This window comes from Ursus arctos, unplaced genomic scaffold, assembly GCF_023065955.2.
Source record: "Ursus arctos isolate Adak ecotype North America unplaced genomic scaffold, UrsArc2.0 scaffold_11, whole genome shotgun sequence".
In the NCBI taxonomy this organism is placed as follows: Eukaryota; Metazoa; Chordata; class Mammalia; order Carnivora; family Ursidae; genus Ursus; species Ursus arctos.
This window is the reverse complement of record NW_026622775.1, coordinates 68314814-68334178: the sequence shown is the minus strand read 5'-3', so window position 1 is coordinate 68334178 and position 19365 is coordinate 68314814. Positions and strand designations below refer to the sequence as shown.

At 35.7% G+C, this 19365-nt stretch overlaps 1 protein-coding gene across 1 annotated transcript in view; it reads left to right on the top strand.

Moving 5' to 3' along the window:
• Positions 1-5327, top strand: part of ADAM28 (ADAM metallopeptidase domain 28) — a 72692-nt gene extending 67365 nt beyond the window's left edge. The window contains exons 19-24 of the mRNA XM_057310201.1: positions 812-920; positions 1856-1934; positions 2724-2789; positions 3268-3330; positions 4166-4228; positions 4773-5327. Of these exons, the coding sequence (XP_057166184.1) occupies positions 812-920; positions 1856-1934; positions 2724-2789; positions 3268-3330; positions 4166-4228; positions 4773-4793 (401 nt within the window). The 3' untranslated portion in view covers positions 4794-5327. The remainder of the gene's footprint in view (positions 1-811; positions 921-1855; positions 1935-2723; positions 2790-3267; positions 3331-4165; positions 4229-4772) is intronic.
• The last annotated feature ends 14038 nt before the right edge of the window (positions 5328-19365 follow it).

Below are 19365 nucleotides of genomic sequence, written 5' to 3'. Positions count from 1 at the left end.
GGAATATTACTCAGCTATCAGAAAGAACGAGTTCTCAACATTTGCTGCAACATGGACGGCACTGGAGGACATAATGCTAAGTGAAATAAGTCAAGCAGAGAAAGACAATTATCATATGATTTTTCTCATCTATGGAACATAAGAACTAGGCAGATTGGTAGGGGAAGAAAGGATAAAGAAAGGGGGGGTAATCAAAAGGGGGAATGAAGCATGAGAGACTATGGACTCTGAGAAACAAACTGAGGGCTTCAGAGGGAATGGGATAGGCTGGTGATGGGTAGTAAGGAGGGCATGTATTGCATGGTGCAGTGGGTGTTATATGCAACTAATGAAACATCGAACTTTACATCAAAAACCAGGGATGTACTGTATGGTGACCAACATAATATAATAAAAAAAATTTTAGAAAGACTTCAGTTTCTTTTTCTTTGTTTGATGCCAAGGTCGAATTTTAAAAATGTTTCACTCCTTTTCTTCCATCCTCCTCACTTCCTATTCTCTCTAATCTCTGAGCCCAACACTTCCAGTTGTTACAAACATCATCCCTTCTAAGGATTCACAGTAGCATGATGCTTTATCTACTTCATATGTAATGTTTTATATGGATTTCCCCTTTACTTCCTCTATTTACATAATACTACCACACTCACGATCAAAATGCATTTTCATTTTACTGACTATAAGAGATTTTCCAGAGAATATGTGTTCTTCGAAGGAAAGGGTTTGTGATAAATGAAGAAATAAGGACCAGAGTGATGCATATTTGTGAATTTCTCATACCCTCATCAGGTCTGGGTTCTCTTTTTTGCAGACTTCTCCATTGTGGTTGGGGTGCTGTTCCCTGTGGCTGTCATATCTGTGGTGGTTGCTGTAGTAATCTGGCACCAAAGTACCAGAAGAAAGCAGAAGGAAGTCCAGAGGTAGTTTTCTATGTTGTTTTGGGGACTTTTTGACCTCTAATTTATTTTAAATTCAAGGATATGACCCAAATTCTCAAATTTAAGTGGTTTACTTCAAATACTCAGAAATAAGTACAGATACATTTTTCTTGGACCAGAGGCTGGGTATCAATTTTACTGGGAAAACCTTCACAGCAATATGCATATTTTTTATGTTAATCACTGTATTTATAATTAATAAAAAGTTATAATAACTCTCATTAGTAAAGATTTTACATCATTTTAAGAATACACTATGTAACATTTATTGGCCACTATCTTTATGAGAATTGCTATGCTGAGTCTTTTTACATTCATTATCCCTAATCTTCACAAGAATGTTGTGAGGTAGTAACTATTATTTCCATTTTATACATGAAAAGGTACTGTATATTAATCCTTACAACAGTCTTGCAAAATCAGGTACTTCACACTTTTTCCTAAGTGGAAACAAAGGCTCAGAGAGGTTAGCAAATATGTTCAAAGTCTCACAGCCTAAATTGATGGAATCTTGATTTGCACCTACATTGGTTAGTCTTTCAAACATGGTCTTGACACTACAGTATCTTTCTAGCCTTTTTAAACGACTGACTTATCCTCATCTAATGGGTTTCCTAAAAATTGAATGAATAAAATAAATAATTAATCAAATGACATTAATAGTTTAGAGAAACACTGATTCAAGACCATCATTATTAGGATTCAAGGCTCTGTAGAGAATCTAGAAGAAAATTAGTGGTGGAGATTATGAATTCCAAGACAAGGAGGCTTTAAGAATGTCCTAGAGAGCAGAAGAAATCCCAGTCAATGACCAAAGATGACACAATGGGCAAAGAAAATTGGCAAACTTTTTTGAGTGTCCTCATCGTGGTGAAGGAACTGTTAAGTCCATTTATGTGATATGCTTTCATATACAGGTCACTGTCTACTACTGGCAGCAGGCCTTGCAGAAAGAAGAGGAACCCACAGACAGCGAAGGCTGTTCAGCCCCAAGAGGTGAACCATAGTTTATAGTGTGTTTGCCTTGGGCGCCAGTTTGTGATTCTTTCATTGTCTTGTCCTGATCACCTACCTATCTGTCATTCTTACTCAGCAGTGTTTTACAAATCCAGTCGACTAGTTAGTATGTGGTAAGAATTTGGGGCTCTGTAACTACACATTTGGAAAATTCTCCTTTGCCTTTTTTTAGTGCAATAGAGTCTTCCTAAAATGCAGAGGCTGCTTTGTTGAGGTTCACAAATGCAAAGAAAATAAAGAACAAGGAGAACAGACTCCAGATGTCTCTCTCTCTCTTTCTTTCTCTCTCTCTCTCTCCCCTGCCCTTCCTCCCTTCCCCCTCTGTCCCCACCTTCTCTCTCTCTTCCTCTTTCTCTCACTTTCTTTCTCTCTGAGTTTAAGTTTATTCCTTTTTCCTTTTGCAAATGTCCCAATAAAGATAATAATATGTATATTTGTATGACAATACATGTAATAGGTATAACCCTTAAAACCCTGGCTGTGTCCTGCAAATTTAGAAATTTTAGCAGAGGTTGGTTAATGGTAATATCATTGGCAATAATGTTTTTGGTGGAAATGTACCTTTCTCTGACAGCTCCAGATAGAGCAGAATACAGCAACTGGACCATTATGACGTCCCATTCTGTCCCTTGGTGTCATCTCAGTTCTGATCTCCCATGTCTTGAAAGGACTGCTTATTTGGAAGTTGAACTTAGGAAGCTGAACATTTCACTTAAAAATATTATTTTATGTATGTATGTATGTATGTATGTATGTATTTATTTATAGATGAGTCAGATGAAGCTCCATGCACCTGATCTGCCAGTAGAGGGCAATGAGCCCCCGGCTTCTTTTGTGAGTTAGAAACTTCTCTTAAATATCACTTCCAATCTAATCTCAAGGAAATACTAGTAAGAGACATAACCCACAATACCCAATTATTTCCTCAGAAGAATGTTAAAATCATTATGAATATTAATATATAGATTTTCCTGCAAAATTTTTTGAAAATGCAAAATGTGAGAAGGTTATATTCCTATATTTAACCCCTTAATCTGAATTACTGGGTCTGAAAAGGTGGTAACTTATTACAAGAAGAGTACCAATCTGCTTCATAGAGTGTATCTTCATCATCTGTCTATTGGTACTGGTCGTATTTCTGAATTGTATATACATATACCTAATGGAAAACACTTGAACTTACAGATTTAAACTATTTTCATGGGTAGGATCATGAGTTCTCGATTTCTGAAAATGATTTAACAATTTCCATTAAGTACATCTGTTTTCAAGACTCCACTTTGAATGAATTTTTTTTTTACCTTTTCATTAGCTAATTACAAAGCCAGATTTTCCACCACCACCGATTCCTACATCTGTGTCATCTTCTTTCCTTGTAAGTATCAGGTAGTCACTAATGATTTTTTAAATGTCTTTTGTGCCCCATGTGGATAGTGTTTCTGAATCTATAGATTCTGTCTCAGGATACACGCTCCCTAGGCCAAACAGATATTGTAGCACATAGGTATACCTGAGAAAGAAGGCCTACCTACTATCTATAAATTAGTATGGGTATTAAATTTTTATTATTAAAAATAGGTCTACTGTTACATAGTCGCCAAGAAATGATAAATAGTTTTGCTCTAGGAAGTAAACAGTCTCGTTTCTAGATACTTATTTTGGAGAATATAAATTTTTATTATATATTTTACTTTTTAATTTAATATAGATAGAATAAGGCCTATATTAGCTACAGTTTTCTATAGAAGGTAGGGTATGAAAAACAGACCGTATGTAGGCAAACCTGGAATAAAAATTAGACATTTGAGAAGTAAAAGGTAGAATTCATTCACTCAAGTAATTACAGAACATGTTTCTTCATACCTGGTAGTCTGTTGTAGGTAAATGAGAAAGAACTAAAATTAAAGTCATTTTTTTCAAGAATGTTTACATTTTTAGTGTGAAAACAAGTCATATGTGTATAGAGCTCTTAATCCCTTACATATTTTTTGTGCCAAAGCATGTAATACTAATGAAAAGTAAGTGGTAAAGGGGAAAATGAATGGACTAAGAGTAGTTAAAATAGGAGAAATATCCATTGACTAAGTGGTTGAAATTTGAACTAGAGTGATGGGGAAGTAAAGGATGATTTAAATAAGGAAATAAATATGCTTAGGATTGGGAAAGAATAGCGTTTCTAATGACCCACTGTATTTTTGTCTCTAATATAGCATAATGCCACAAAAGTACTTCCCTCTACTGTTTTTAAGGATAAAATAATGTCAACACCAAAGGTAAGAGATCCATAGGCAAACAACTGTAATTTTGTCACACGCCTACTGTCAAGGAGAGAAGTTCTAATTGTGTCTTCCTAGAAGATGTTCATTAAGAACAGTATCTGTATTATAGGATGGGAGCTAAAGTATGTCTTCCTTCCCAGAGTGGTCAAAACCAAGAGGAAGAAGATGGATGGGTTTTAGCTAGAAAGTGATGATTCCAATATTCTTTATTTTCTCAGAAATATTCCCCAGGGAAGTGAGATAGAGGACATCTCCCATAGGATAATCACCCAGGGTCTCATAACTCTTCTCTTAATCCCTCACCTTCTCCATATTACACCAATTAGTCAGATGGATATTTGGATCCCAGTGTGGTGTTTTTCTCACATTCTTTCCCTGCCTTCCCATTTTTGCACTCCTTCACTGTGGTATATCAAATGCTCTATAAAATAGGAAGGTGACTACACATAATTTATTTTAACTTCTTAATAGTTCAAAGTTATAAAATATATAAGTTTTTAGAATTAAGTTGATCATTTAAGAACTTTGTCTTTTTCAGGGTTCCAATCCAAAAGTCTGAAGCAGCAGCTAAGCAAGGAAGGGTGGGGTAATGACCAACTTGGAAGATTGGATAATCCGGATGGAAGAGAAATATACTTACTTTCTTCTTCTTATTTGCTCTTGATACTCAAGGATGTTAACATTTCTTGATTTATATTGTACTTTGAGGAGATTAAACAAAAATTTTCAAGAGAGACATACTCTTGAGAGTTTTTGTATGAATTTACAATTTCTATCCTCCATATTCAGGGAAAGGAAGAGGACTCTAAACAAATAGCTATGAGTCTGAAATCTCTAATTAGGTGACTTTCTTAGACACTTCCCCCCCTTTTCTTATTGTGATGTTGACTAATATTTCCTCAAATATTTCGAACATCTTGATTTTCTCATTTAGTAAGAAATATTTACCGTTTAATTAAAACAAACAAACAACCCCCCCCCAGGAAACCACAGGAAACTAGGAGGGATAGAAGAAAATTGTATATTCATCATCAGATGACTTAGCAGCATCTTGACTGTTTAAACCTGTCAAATTAGAACCATACAAAATTATATAAACAATTTCCGATTTATATAACAACTTTTTCCTACATTATCTTTTGCAATCCTTATTAGCTATGTCATTTGAAGTTTGCTACAAGTGAGTAAAACTTTATTAATTAATTTTTTTCACAGAAATTTGTATAATTCAGTTACTAGCAAGCTTAAAGTGAACTTCACTTTCTAAGCAGAGAAAATTTTAATTACAAAAATTAATAGCATAAACCAGACACTGTCAACTGGTAGCTTGCAGGACATATCTGGACTACAGATTTATTTTATTTGGCCGGGATGATTTTGGTCATAAAGTATTTTAAAATGTTTTGAATTTCTTGTCAATATTTAAAAATTGGGAGATCTTGCATAAACATCCAGATTTCCAGTTTTGTAAAAGTAATCAAATGATTTGGCAGCACTGAAATCACATTGCCCATAGCAACCAGTAGCTTAGTTGACTGATGTTGGAATAAACATTGTTGGTTGCCTTCCAAATAATCTTCTTTCTCCTTGTTTTCAGAACACCAGTTTTATTCAGTTGTCCATATTTTAGAAAAGGCAATCCTAATTCCATCTCCAGGATAAATCTCTATCATTCTAAATCAGTCATAATAATCTTATTTCCCTTACTGGTGCTTGATTTAGTAAGCGTATGACTCCCCCCAACTTTTTTGCCGATAGACAAGAGAAGAGCTATGTTGGGAAATTTTCACAAAAGATATCCTTTCCCTTCTTCTGGATGTTGGGATCTGAATAGCCTATCTGGTAGTGTTGCAACCATGTTGTGATTATGAGGTCAAGGCTGATATACTGAATAAAATAGAGCAGAAAGACAAAAAGAATAAATCCTGGTCTTTTAATGATGTCACTGAATTGGTAGAGTAATAACTGCTGGAGTTACCCTAAAGTTTTCTGGGATTTCCTATTATGCTATCAATAAAATTTCCTTATTGTTTAAGCCATTTCAAGTTGCATTTTCTTATTTGCTACAGAAATCATCCTAACTAATAAAGTTGCTGCTTCCATTATTAGGGCACATGCTTTCCATGTGCACAGTTAGGGCTCCTTCATCATCACCATGATTTTTGTTTTTTATACTTGGCCTGCTTAACCTGGTCCCATACTCCTTTTCCATGGGGAACTTTATCCTCAAGAAGTTCATTTCCCCTTGCAGTGTGAGTTTCTATATAAACTCAATCCCCAGCACACCCAGAGTCCATCTGTCAAATCTCTCCTATTATAGCAGCCTTACTTTCCATGTGGGAATTTACTCAAGAACACATTTAAAACTATAGCTTTATCTGTGGAGTTAGGTTTCAGAGGACCTTGCTGTAACCCAGAAATAAATCCCTATTTTCCATGAGGCCACTATCTCACTTATGACAAACCTATAGATCTTTGCCATATTGTTTGTTTTCTTTCTTTGTTTTTTGGCTTTTAATTCCTGTCCCTGTCTCATTCTTAATATTGATAAAATGGAAATCTTTTAACCTATGAATCTTCACCTAACCACCACATGACCAGAACTAGAAATAAAACATATATCAAGAAGAACCTTCCTGTAAATTCTGAAATGATGGCACTAGGTCTCTGATGTGGAAGCCCCACAGCTCCTTATGAAGACAGATAACTGAAGGACAATGATAGGAAAATGATTCTATTATCCTAAGACTTTGAACCCAAACCCTACAGAGTTTCCTACTGAGCTGAACTGTAGAACAATTTAGACAATTTGAAGCAAACACTTTGATTTCCCAGTCCTGTTTCCAAATTAGATCTGCCACTTACCAGCTTTGAAGGAATTCCACAATATGACAATTTAACCACTTCAGGTATGCCACCAAGCTTGCTTTTATAATTAGTTAATTTTAATTTCTCTGCTTTAAAATAATAGATTAAATTGTGGCCTTTTTTCAGGTACTCTATGGCTGGTATACCATATGGTTTCTCTAAACATTCCCTAGCACCTCACCAAGTTATTGCTTTTTATAATATCTGAAAATGCTTTTAACTTTGCATGAAATGACAAAGTTGTGTGAAGTATGAGTGAAAAAGAAAGCAAGTTTTAGCTGTCATGAGAAATTATGCAAAGAGTGGAGCTATATTATTTAGGCGAGTAATAATGACACCTAAGGAATCCAGGGTGGTCTCTGAGTGACAGCCAGCAGGGAACTGAGCCTGTCAGTCCAACAACAGTCAAGGGACGAATTCTGCCAAAAACCACTGAACGAGCATGAGAGCAGCTTCCAACCCAGTTGGGCCTCAACTGCTACCTCATGAGAGACACTGAAGCAGAAGTTTCAGCTAAGATTTGCCCAGATTCTACAAAAACAGAAAGTATGAGAAAATAAATATGTGTTGTTTTAAGTTGCTATGGTTTGGGGAAATTTTTTATGCAGCAATTGATTACTACAAAGGAGCAGATATCAAATGTTTTGAATATTCCAGACAGGTTTAGGTAGAATTAACCACTATCTTTAACAGGAATTCCATCATCTTAAAACTTTTTTCCTTTCTTTCTCTCTTTATATTATCTATCATTTATACTCTCTTTTTAAAAAGTATCAGTTATCCATTTGAGATTTCTGATATCCAGTCTTCTCATATATCATATTTTCTCTCACATCCGTTTGCCTGGTTCCTTGGTCTTTTTGAAGAATTCCTGAAGTTTATCTTTTAAACTTCTTATTTTATCTTTTATACTGTAAATGCTTTTTGCTAATTTTAAGGCATTTTATAATTATTTCTCATATTTGCTTAAGAACTATCTCTTCTTTCTTATCTCCCTTCAATTTTATAAAGTTCCTGCTAATGCACTATTTTTGCCTTTTGTTTCCAGAATTTTACTTTTAAAATTCAATTAGCAAAGCAACTTCTGTCTAAACTTTATTAGTGCTTTCAAAGTAACTATTTTTCAAAAATGTATCCTTCCTCAGTCACTTGAGTACTACGCTCCTCATCTTTCACAGACACAATTATTTTCATACGTGATGCATTGCTATTTTCCAGTTGGCTCACACTCCTGTTTTAAAAGTTCTATCCTGAACTGTAGTATTCTTACATTTTACATCTTTGATGATAGAATCTATCTCTTCAGCTAAAGAACTTCAGTACAGCTAACATTCTGAGTGTAATTTGAAAGTATCTGGGGCTATGAGTAAATCTTGCATGTTCTCCTTTGCCCAAGATTCTCTTCTTTTTAGCTAAAGCTATCTACCAGGGCCACAGCAGGAGTGGCACATCTTGTTGGTGATACTGAGATCTACCTCATCAGGCCTTCCTGACTCATTATGGAAAGGCCTCCACCAACAAAATCTGCAACCATCTTGGCATATCTGCTCTTGAATTTGCCTCATCTTTTCTGCTGCTACCAGAAAAAGACCTTCCCTTGCCAACGACAACTTTAGACATTGCTTAGCAACTAGCCCCGGGCTGTCTGCTCTGCTGCTCATGAGTAGTATAATATTACTATTATTATCACGCTAAGTAAGTAAGATCGTTATAGAAGCTAATCCCTAAGCAGAAGAAAATTATGGTATGTAATTTATTCTGAAAGCATCTTCTTGGTAAAATTTAACTCTTTTCTCTCTCACACCTAGTGTTGAAATCCAAACTCTTTTTTAAAATAAATGTTAAAAAATATTGTGATGAGAACACTTGATATGAAATGAACCCTCCTAACAGATTTTTAAGTATGCAATGCAACATTGTTATCTATAAGCACAACATTATACAGCAGATCTCTAGAGTTTGTTTATCTTGCATGATTGAAATTTTATGTCCATTGATTAGCAACTCCCCACTTCTTCCTCCTAGCCCCTGGAAACCACAATTCTATGCTTTGCTTCTATGATTTGACTACTTTAAATGCTTCATGTAAATGGATTCATGCAATATTTGTCCTGCTGTGACTGGCTTATTTCATTTAGCATAATGTCCTCCAAGTTCACCTATGTTGCTACATATGACAGGATATTCTTCCTTCTTTAAGATTGAATAGTACTTCATTATATGTATATATCACATTTTTAAAAATCCGTCATCCAGGGGTGCCTGGATGGCTCAGTCAGTTAAGTGTCTGATCCTTGATTTTGGTTCAGGTCACCATCCCAAGGTCTTGAGATCAGCCCCATGTAGTGCTCTGTGCTCAGTAGAGAGCCTGCTTGAAGATTCTCTCCTTCTGCCCACCCCCCACAGTTGCACGCACACGCACACACACACACTCTCTCTCTCACAATCTTTCTCTAAAATAAATAAGTAAATCTTAAAAAAATCTGTCATCCACTAATAGACATTTATATTGTTTCTACATTTTTGGTATTGTGAATAGTGCTGCAATGTACGTGGGATTACAGGTAGTTCTTCCAGATTCTGATTTCAATTATTTTGGGTAAATATCCAGAAGTGGAATTGCTGGGTCAGATGGTAATTCAATATTTAATTTTTTGAAGAATGTCCATGCTGTTTTCCATAGAATCATTTAAAATTGTTACCAACAGCGCACAAGTGTTCCCTTTCTCAACAACCTCCCTAAACTCTTGTTATCTCTTGTCTTTTTGATAATAACCATCTTAACAAGTGTGAAGTGATATTTCATTGTGGTTTTGATTTGTGTTTCCCTGATGATTGGTGAAGTTGAGTGCTTTTTCATATACCAACAGGTATAGGCATTTATATATGGAAAATATGTCTATTCAGGCCCTTTGCCTATTTTTAAAATCTGGTTAGGATGTCTGAGTGGTTCAGGCATCTGCCTTCGACTCAGGTCATGATCCCAGGGTCCTGGGACCACGTCCCACATCAGGGTCCCTGCTCAGCAAAGTCGCTGCTTCTCCCTCTGCCTGCCATTCCCTCTGCTTGTGCTCTCTCTCCCTGACAAATAAATAAAATCTTTAAAAAAAAATCTGTTTATTTGTGTGTGTGTGTGTGTGTGCATGTGTTTTTAAATAAACATAACAAAAAAACCACCATCTTAACCATTTTCAAGTTTAAAGTTCAGTGGCATTAAGTACATTCATAATGCTGTACAACCATCATTACTATTCATTTTCAGAACTTGTTTATCACCCTAACCAGAAACTTTGTCCCCATTAAATATCTTCTCATTACTCCTTGCCCCAGCCCCTGAAAACATCTATACAAATTTGCCTATTCTTGGTACTTGATGTGAGATCATGCAATATTTTTTTCTTTTGGGTAATTGGTTTATTTCATATATGAAATACTGTGTCAAGCTTCATTCATGTTGTAGAATGGATCAGGATTTCACTCTTTTTAGGGTTGAATAGCCTATTATCATTTTACTATATTTATTTTCTGTTTGAAGCAGCTGGGGATAATTTCTGGGGCTCCACACATTCATTCACATTGATTACTTTTATCCTTGCTCATTTTCCAGACAAATAATGCTTTTGACATTTTGTTTTACTGTACTTCTTTGATGGTGAACATATTTTTAAGTTGATAATTTTATCTACTTTATTCCCAGCATTTTAGAACCTTGTTTTAAATCAGGGTTATTTTTATCCTTGTCTTAGCAAAGAACCATATCTTAGCCTTATCAACCCTCTGCATCAGTTCACTGTTGAAGTCCATGGTGTAAAACCCTGGCAGGGGAAGTAACAAGCAAGTTCAGGAATATATCTAAGTGAAAAACGTGGTAATGACACTATGACTGTAGATAATGGTCTCCTCTTGATGTCCTAGGAACTTCTGAGGAAAAAGAGTCTCAGCCTCTAAACTGCAAAAATTACTATATTTCTCACAGCAAAGACCCCTGAATCACAGGCCAACTGTTGTGACTCAGCACATAGCCTTTTCCCTTGTAAGTCAATGGGTATCACCAATTTGGCTTTCTAAACTTTGTGAAATAGCTCACAGAGATTTGTGTGTCTTTTGGGACATGTCGTAACTATAATTGGAATGCAGTCTACAGAAGTCATTTCTAGGCAGAGACTCCTTTAGCTCTACTTGCCAATGAGGGAGCCCAGCAGATCCAGGGGGGAGCTGAGCAGATCCAGCGGAGAGCTGAAGTATGAGATGGGAAAACGGGGAAAGTCAAGAGAAAACTCAGTAGAAATGTATAGGAAAGAATAAGATTTTTTTTTCTAAAATAATGTTATATGAGGGAAGTAGAAAACATACAGGAATAAAAGCAGAGACAGACCCCTAACTCTACCAATACCTGGCTTTTTAGACTTAGCAAATAATTTCAACTATTTGGGCATCTTCAAATTTCCTCATCCATGAAATGGAATTAACAATTCATGACTTACCAATTTCCAAAGAGAGTTTTCTAAGAAATATGTAAAGGCAGTATGAAAATATAAAATAAAAAAGAAAAGAGATGTCCATTGTCTAAAAGGATGACTCTGTCCTTGGATTTGTCAGAGGTGAGGCCCTCTTTGTGTGGGCTACAGTTTCACACAGCTTTGAGAAGGAATCTGAGCAAACTTACTAATTATTTGTACATATTTCATTGATGAGACTGCATTTTTCTTGGTGTTTTATTCTTCCTCTGAAATGTGTCAGGGAGCAAGAACTCCTGTCCCATTCAAGGGTTCTTCAAGCTGGACTAAGAATCAAATTGATATGAGACAGATTAACATGAGAAATAATCAAATTTAATAACGTGTGCACGGGGAATCCAACACACAGGGAAACTGCAAAGACAGGCAAAATGAGGTACAAATGTCAGTCTGAAACAAGGAGAAGGTATCTGGAACTTCAGAGAAAAGGAATGCACTTCACAGGGCATTAAGAAAAAGAGCAGATGTTTGCTAACTAGATGTTTGCCCTGCCATACAGATGGGTGACTCAGATAAAATTTACCTCTGCTAATAACCCTTATTCTGGGAAAGTCCCCCAATTTAAATTTTTCAGTGTAGTTAAGGGAGAAACTAAAGTTTCTCTCAAGCTTCATGGGGCTGTCAATTGCCTTCAGCACAGAATAAACTTCATGCTGAAGTGGCCCATCTTGGGGTGGCCTTCCCTCAGTCCCTGCAAATGTTTTCAGAATGTGTCTCCATATTTCCATTCAGATTTCTCCTGTTACATTAAGTCTAAATCTCAAGCAGAACTTCTGGGTTGGATCACACACTGTCTTCGATCTGAGGCTGCCCTGTGCAATGAGCCTGAATTAATGATTTAGGGAAATCAATAGGTACTGAATCCACAAAGCTCTTAGAAAATATGAAATTACAAAAACAAAACAAAACAATAAAAAAAGAAACATGCCAGAAAAAAAAGAAACTATGAAATTACAGCTGACTGTCCATTTGGTGATTTTTAAAATGAGAATATCATAGGATAAGAATAGAAGTTTACATCTGTAGCGCTCAGTATGATTTATACAGGTATGTGTGTATGTGTGTATACATGACTTCACTTTCACTTAATCCTTATAACAAATCCATGTGAAAAATCATTTTCCTCATTTAACAGATGAAAAACCAAGATAAAAATGAAAATAGGTGATTTTTCTCTACTTCATACAGCTAGTAAGTGTTGGAATAGAGACTCACTCAACTATTCTGAATCCAATTTTTAATTCTTTCTACACAACCACACTGCTTGCAGCAAAACTATTTTGCACAAAAAGGTATATTTAAGATTATAGTACAAGTATAGAAATTCCATTTTATTTCCAGCTACAATTAATTTTTTGTTTGTTTTTAGTTTACTGTTTATTTTTATAATAATTTGTTTGAGTATAATTGACAATTTCTTTTATTTTTTTAATTTTTTAATAGTATTTATTTTGTTATATTAGTCACCATATAGTACATCCCCAGTTCTTGATGCAATGTTCCATGATTCATTACTTGCATATAACACCCAGTGCACCATGCAATATGTGTCCTCCTTAATACCCATCACTGGCCGACAATTTCTTTTATACAGTTTCTAGTGAAAATTTATCTGATGTTGTAGTCACAGAACTAGGCCCCCTGACTGCCCACTCCTTCTGAAAATCAGTTTGGATTTTTGTCCCCATTCTTGTGACTAGTGATCGCCATAAAGCCTAGAAAGTGGAAGTCCTCAAAAAGTCTTTGTTTAACTAAGGCCTTCCATCAAAATTCTGGATTTATGCATTGTACAGTCTACACTTACCTGGCTATTTTCTTCTGTTCTTTAATTCAAACATTTACGAAACCCTCATTTACTATGTCGCCACTGGGAATGGAAAGATCAAACTCTTTCCCTGCTGTCCAAGGCCTCACAGCCTCCTCTTAAAGACTGACATCAATAAATACAGAAATAAAATAATTGCTAAAATAGAGGTACATTGCTAAAATGCCAGCACAAGGGAGAAGAGGAAATGTTTATCAAGGGAGGGCATGAGAAGTTTCTCAAGAATGTGCCATTTAAATCTTAAATTATAGGTGGTTTATCAAGACTATAAAAGAAAAAGGGGACAAGAGCATTGTAGGGAGAGAATGAAGTTCAACAACAGCATTTATGAAGTCATGATTCATCAGGTTTATCAAGGCTAGACTGATAATGAGCCCATTTATATGTTTATATGTAGCACCCTTCATTAAACATGCACACACATGTGTGCATACACAAATTAAGGAGATTTAGAAACGTATGACAGGGGCACCTGGGTGGCGCAGCGGTTAAAGCGTCTGCCTTCGGCTCAGGGCGTGATCCCGGCGTTATGGGATCGAGCCCCACATCGGGCTCCTCTGCTATGAGCCTGTTTCTTCCTCTCCCACTCCCCCTGCTTGTGTTCTCTCTCTCTCTGGCTGTCTCTATCTCTGTCAAATAAATAAATAAAATCTTTAAAAAAAAAAAAGAAACGTATGACAAAAGAAAAAGAAACGGTTAAGAACAAAAAACACAAAAGCAAGCAAGTTCTAAAGTTGTAAAGCCATGGGTCAGATGAGACCAGTGAGTTATAAACGTATGATAAGTATGAACTCCAAGTTTCATTCCAAACTACAAACAACCAAAAAAGTAAACAAATGAGAAGTAAACAGGATTGATCCTAGATTTGTAGTGTCCATAAAATAAGAACACACATACCATCAAGAAGGATAATAAAACCACATAAACAGAGCAAAACCAACCAACCAACCAAATAAATAAAAGTCAGTGGCTCAGAAGGAGTACAGCTCTTCTGCCTCTGAGGTCTTGAAAGAAGTTTTCATGATGGTATTGCTCTCAGATTAAATCTGGGAATGTGTCTCTGCCTTTTTCCTGGGCTCTCATGCTGCTAGGCCCTAGGTATTTCACATATACAGACTCTTGGCTCCTTGGCCTAATCCACACTTTGGTCACACCCAGTAAGAAATGAACCCCAGCAGAGAACAATGCATAGGTTCAAATCAGGGCATCTATCCAACCTTTTTGTTAGTAACTTTTATCACGTGTCACGGTAATGGAGCAGTTATTTTTAAGTTAGCTGCCCATCACGATTTGAGAAACCAAGTAATAGCTCCTTCTCAAGCTATGATCTCATATCAACACTGAACAAACAAAATAGGTATTTTCACCTGTTTTAAGAGTACTTAAAGGATTTTTTTTTTAAAATGTACATCATAGCATATTTAAATTTTCTACCAAGGGAATTTAAATCTGAAAACAACGATGCTTTTACACTAAGTGATATTGCTTACATTTTATATCACGGCAGATCCATTATTTATAAATGTTTCTATCTCAATTGATTATTTGAGAATCTGAATCTATTTTTTCCCCTATAGAATCATTCCTAGGCTCATTGAATTGATCTTTTATGTTCACTATGGTATATAGAGAGTATCACAATGTTTGCTCTCTTACCCCTATAATGATTTTATTTGTAATCAAGTCCGCTTGGAGTAAAATAAATAACAACAAAGTTATATATAACATTTTTTCATTTCCTAAATATCAATAATGAGAGTGTTTTTCACGTATAATGTTCTCAAATGAATTATAATTGACATGTAATATTAGTTTCAGGGATACAACATAGTGATACAAAATTTTTATACATTATGATATGATCACCTTGATAAGGTCTAGTTACCACTTGTCACAATACAAAGTGATTATTATTGACTATACTCCCTATGCTGTCCATCAATTCCCATGACTTATTTATTTTATAAGTAGGAGCTTGTACCTCTTAATCTCCTTTACCTATTTCCCCCATCCCCCAACCTCGTCTCTCCTGCGGCAACTGCCAGTTCATCCTCTGTTATCTATGAGTCTGTTTGTGTTTTATTTTTTGTTCTGTTTGTTCATTTGTTGTGTTTTTTAGATTCCACGTATAAGTGAAACCAGTATTTGTCTGTCTGACTTACCCTTCAGGTCATCCATGTTGACACAAATGGTTAGATTGCATTCTTCTTTTTTTTCTAATGGCTAAGTAACATTTATATATACCACATCTTCTTTATTTACCCATTTATGGGTGAACATTTAGGTTTCTTCCGTATCTTGGCAGTGGTAAAGAATCCTGTAATGAACATAAGGATGCACATTTATTTTCAAATTTGTGTTTTCATTTCATCAGAGAAATATCCCAAAGTGGAATTGCTGAGTCATTGGGTAGTTCTATTTTTAATTTTTTGAGGATGCTCCATACTGTTTCCATAGCAGCTGCACCAGGTTGCATTCCCAGAAACAGTGCACTATTCTCCACATCCTTGCAGACACTTGTTATTTCTTTTCTTTTTGATAATAGGCATTCTGACAGCTGTGAGGTTTTGTCTCATTGTTATTTTGATTTGCATTTCCCTGAAGATCAGTGATGTTTAGCATCTTTTTAGATGTCTGTTGGTCATCTGTATGTTTTCTTTGAATAAATGTCTATTCAGATCCTCTGCCCATTTTTTAATGGAGCGGTTTGTTTTTTCTTGAGTTGTATGAATTCTTTAATTTTGGATATTAATTCCTTATCATTACATCATTGGCAAATATCTTCTATTCAGTAGATTGCCTTTCCATTTTGTTGATGGTTTCCTTCACTGTGCAAAATCTTTTTAGCTTAATATTGTCTCATTTGTTTATTTTTGTTACCATTGCAGGAGGAGACATATCCAAAAAAATGTTGCTAAGACTGATGTCAAAGAGCTTACTGCCTATGTTTTTTTCCTAGCAATTTTATGGTTTCAGGTCTTACCTTTAAGTCTTTAATACATTTAGAGTGTGTGTGTGTGTGTGTGTATGTGTGTGTGTGTGCATGCACAGGTGCACATGTGTATGGTGTAACAAAGAAGTCCAGTTTCATTTTTTTTGCATATATCTGTCCAGTTTTCCCAACACCATGTAATAATGATTCTTGACCAAAAGTGAGCTATGAAATCATCTATATTGCTTTGAAAAATACTCCTGTGTGCTCCTGGTTAAAAAGCAGAGGTTTAATGGGAATATTTTAGCCACTCTTTGCTACCTGTATCTTATTACTATTATTGATCTTGATTACTCATGCAAATTAGTGTCAAGAATAGTAAAAGTAATTGGATTAAAAACCTTTATAAATATGTTTTTCAGTAATCTCAACTTCTTATCCAAAGTATTATAATTAAATTCTAAACATAGGATATTTCATCGGTGCTAAAACTTCAGGGCTTTAACTGGACTAGAAGGAAAACAAAGTATTAGAAACTAAAGTTATAGACAATATTGAAAAATCAGCTTGTAAAAAATAAAGAACAAGCAATATTTAGACTTGAGACTATCTTTTTCTCAGTCGTTGATAAAAAAAACCAAAAAACATTGTATAAAGATATCAAGCAGACACAAGAAAATACATGAAATTAGAGGGGTAGCCAAAGGATTTTGGGATAATCTGATCAGCTTCAATGAACACCCGTCATTCACTTGGTCCTTTGTGGCCCACTCCCATGGTCAAACAGAAAAAACATAACTTTTTTTTTATAGTTTGTATTACCTATAGCAGTTTTAGGTTCACAGAGAATTTGAGTTCAGAAGGTACAGAGATTTCCCATATATGCCCTACCCCTCACATGCACAGTCTCCCCACTCTCAACATCCTCCACCAGAGTGGTGCATTTGTATACTCCGTGAACCTACATTTTTGCATCATTATCACTCAAAGTCCATAGTTCATCTTAGGGTTCATGCTTAGTGTTACCCGTTCTCTAGGTTGGACAAATGTATCATGGCATGTACCCACCATTATAGTACTGTACAGTGTATTTCATTGCCCTAAGAATCCTCTTTGCACCATGGATTCAGTCCCTGGCAATCAGTGATCCTTTTACTGTCTCCAAAGTTTTCCCCTTCCCAGAATGTCATTTAGTTAGAATCTTATAGTATATAACATTTCTCATATAGGCTTTTTTCACTTGATAATATGCATTTAAGGGTCTTCCATGTCTTTTCATGCTTGATAGTGTATTTCTTTTTAGCACTAAATAAAATTCCATTTTCTGAATGTACCACAGTTTATTTATCCATCCACTCACTAAAGTATTTCTTGGTTGAGTTGAAGTTTTGGCAATTATGAATAAAATTGCCATAAACACCCATATTCAGGTTTTTGTGTGAACATAAGTTTTCACTCCTTTGGGTAAATATCAAGTAATACAATTGCTGGATCATATGTTAGCAGTATGTTATGTCAAACTTCCTTTCAAAGTGGCTATACCATTTTGCTTTCCCACCAGCAATGAATGACAATTTCTGTTGTTCCACATCCTTGCCAATATTTTGGTGTTGTCAGCATTCTGGCTATTCTCACTGTTTTAATCTGCAGTTCCTAATGATATATGATAAACATTTTTATATGGTTATTTGGCAGACATAGCTTTTGAACTGATCCAGGCACCCTTTTCTTTTGTTACTACTGGAGGTAATACCACAGTAGAACTTACATTTGAGTCCCCTAAGTTCATATGGCAAATTTCCCACCCTTTGTCTCAGCTGACTTCAGATAACCCCTCCATCAGCAACTTCGTGCAACAGTGTCTCACAAATAAAAGCACTTGGTTTACACCTCTGCTTTCTTCTTAAAACACGAAATGGAAAAGCAAAGAGGAAGAAATGAAGCTAGGATGATACAAATAGTTTTTATACTAAAAAGAGGTTTTAAAGGACCCACTCAACTAAATGATCTAATTCCAAGTAAATTTAATGAGAAAAGAATACATATATGTATCTTAATTACATTAAAACAAAATCCGGTGATTTCAAGCAAATTGCTGATGCGGCACAGCTGTGTTTTTCCTTAGTCCCAGAAGAACTTCAGAGAACTGGCAGGATCCCCTGAAGAATGTACAAGTGGGGGTGGGTTCACTTCCACACTTCTGTGTAGGGCTCTTGTTTGGAACAGAGAGTAGGCAGTTTGGTTAGTCTGTGAGAGGGTGAAAGAAATGTGGAATGTGTTATTTTGCTTCTCTGGCTGCTCATCTCTCGAACACACAGTGCTGTCGGTGTACCTGCAGGAAGGGGGACCAGTCCTGGTGGACTCGGCAATAAAATCAGGACAGGAGAGAACTCCTGGACAGTGTAAAGCCAAGGGAAATGAGACTAATCTCTGGCTGTGGTTGTCTCATGCTATCCCCTTGAAACCCAGAAGGGAAGTAGCATCTAAGGAGTTTATCTTTCTAATACAACTTCTCTGGGGACAAAAGGTGAAGGTCTGACCCGAGAGCTGTCTGTGGGTGAGAAGTAATTGACTGGTTTTCTGGTATCTTCCATTTCCCACCTGGTGGAAGAGATTCGTCAACTCCCCACCCCCTAACTTTTTCCAGCTGACAACATAGCACTGTCTTTCTCCATATGCATTGTTTAATAGAATAAGAAATTTTGTCATGTAAAAATGAGACCAAAAACAACACACTAGGGAACACAAACATTTCCAAACAAAACCAATATGTTGGATTACAGATTCCAACCTAAGCAGAAATATTAGAAAAGAGGAGCTAAACACAATAATATTAATAGGTATAAATAAACTAATAGGTATAAGGGAAGATATTCCAAATATGAAACCAGAACAAGAAAACGTTTAAAAATAGGAACCAAGAAAATATATTAAGTGTAAAAAATGTGATAGTTGAAATACAGAATAAAATACAATGAATAGTATTGAG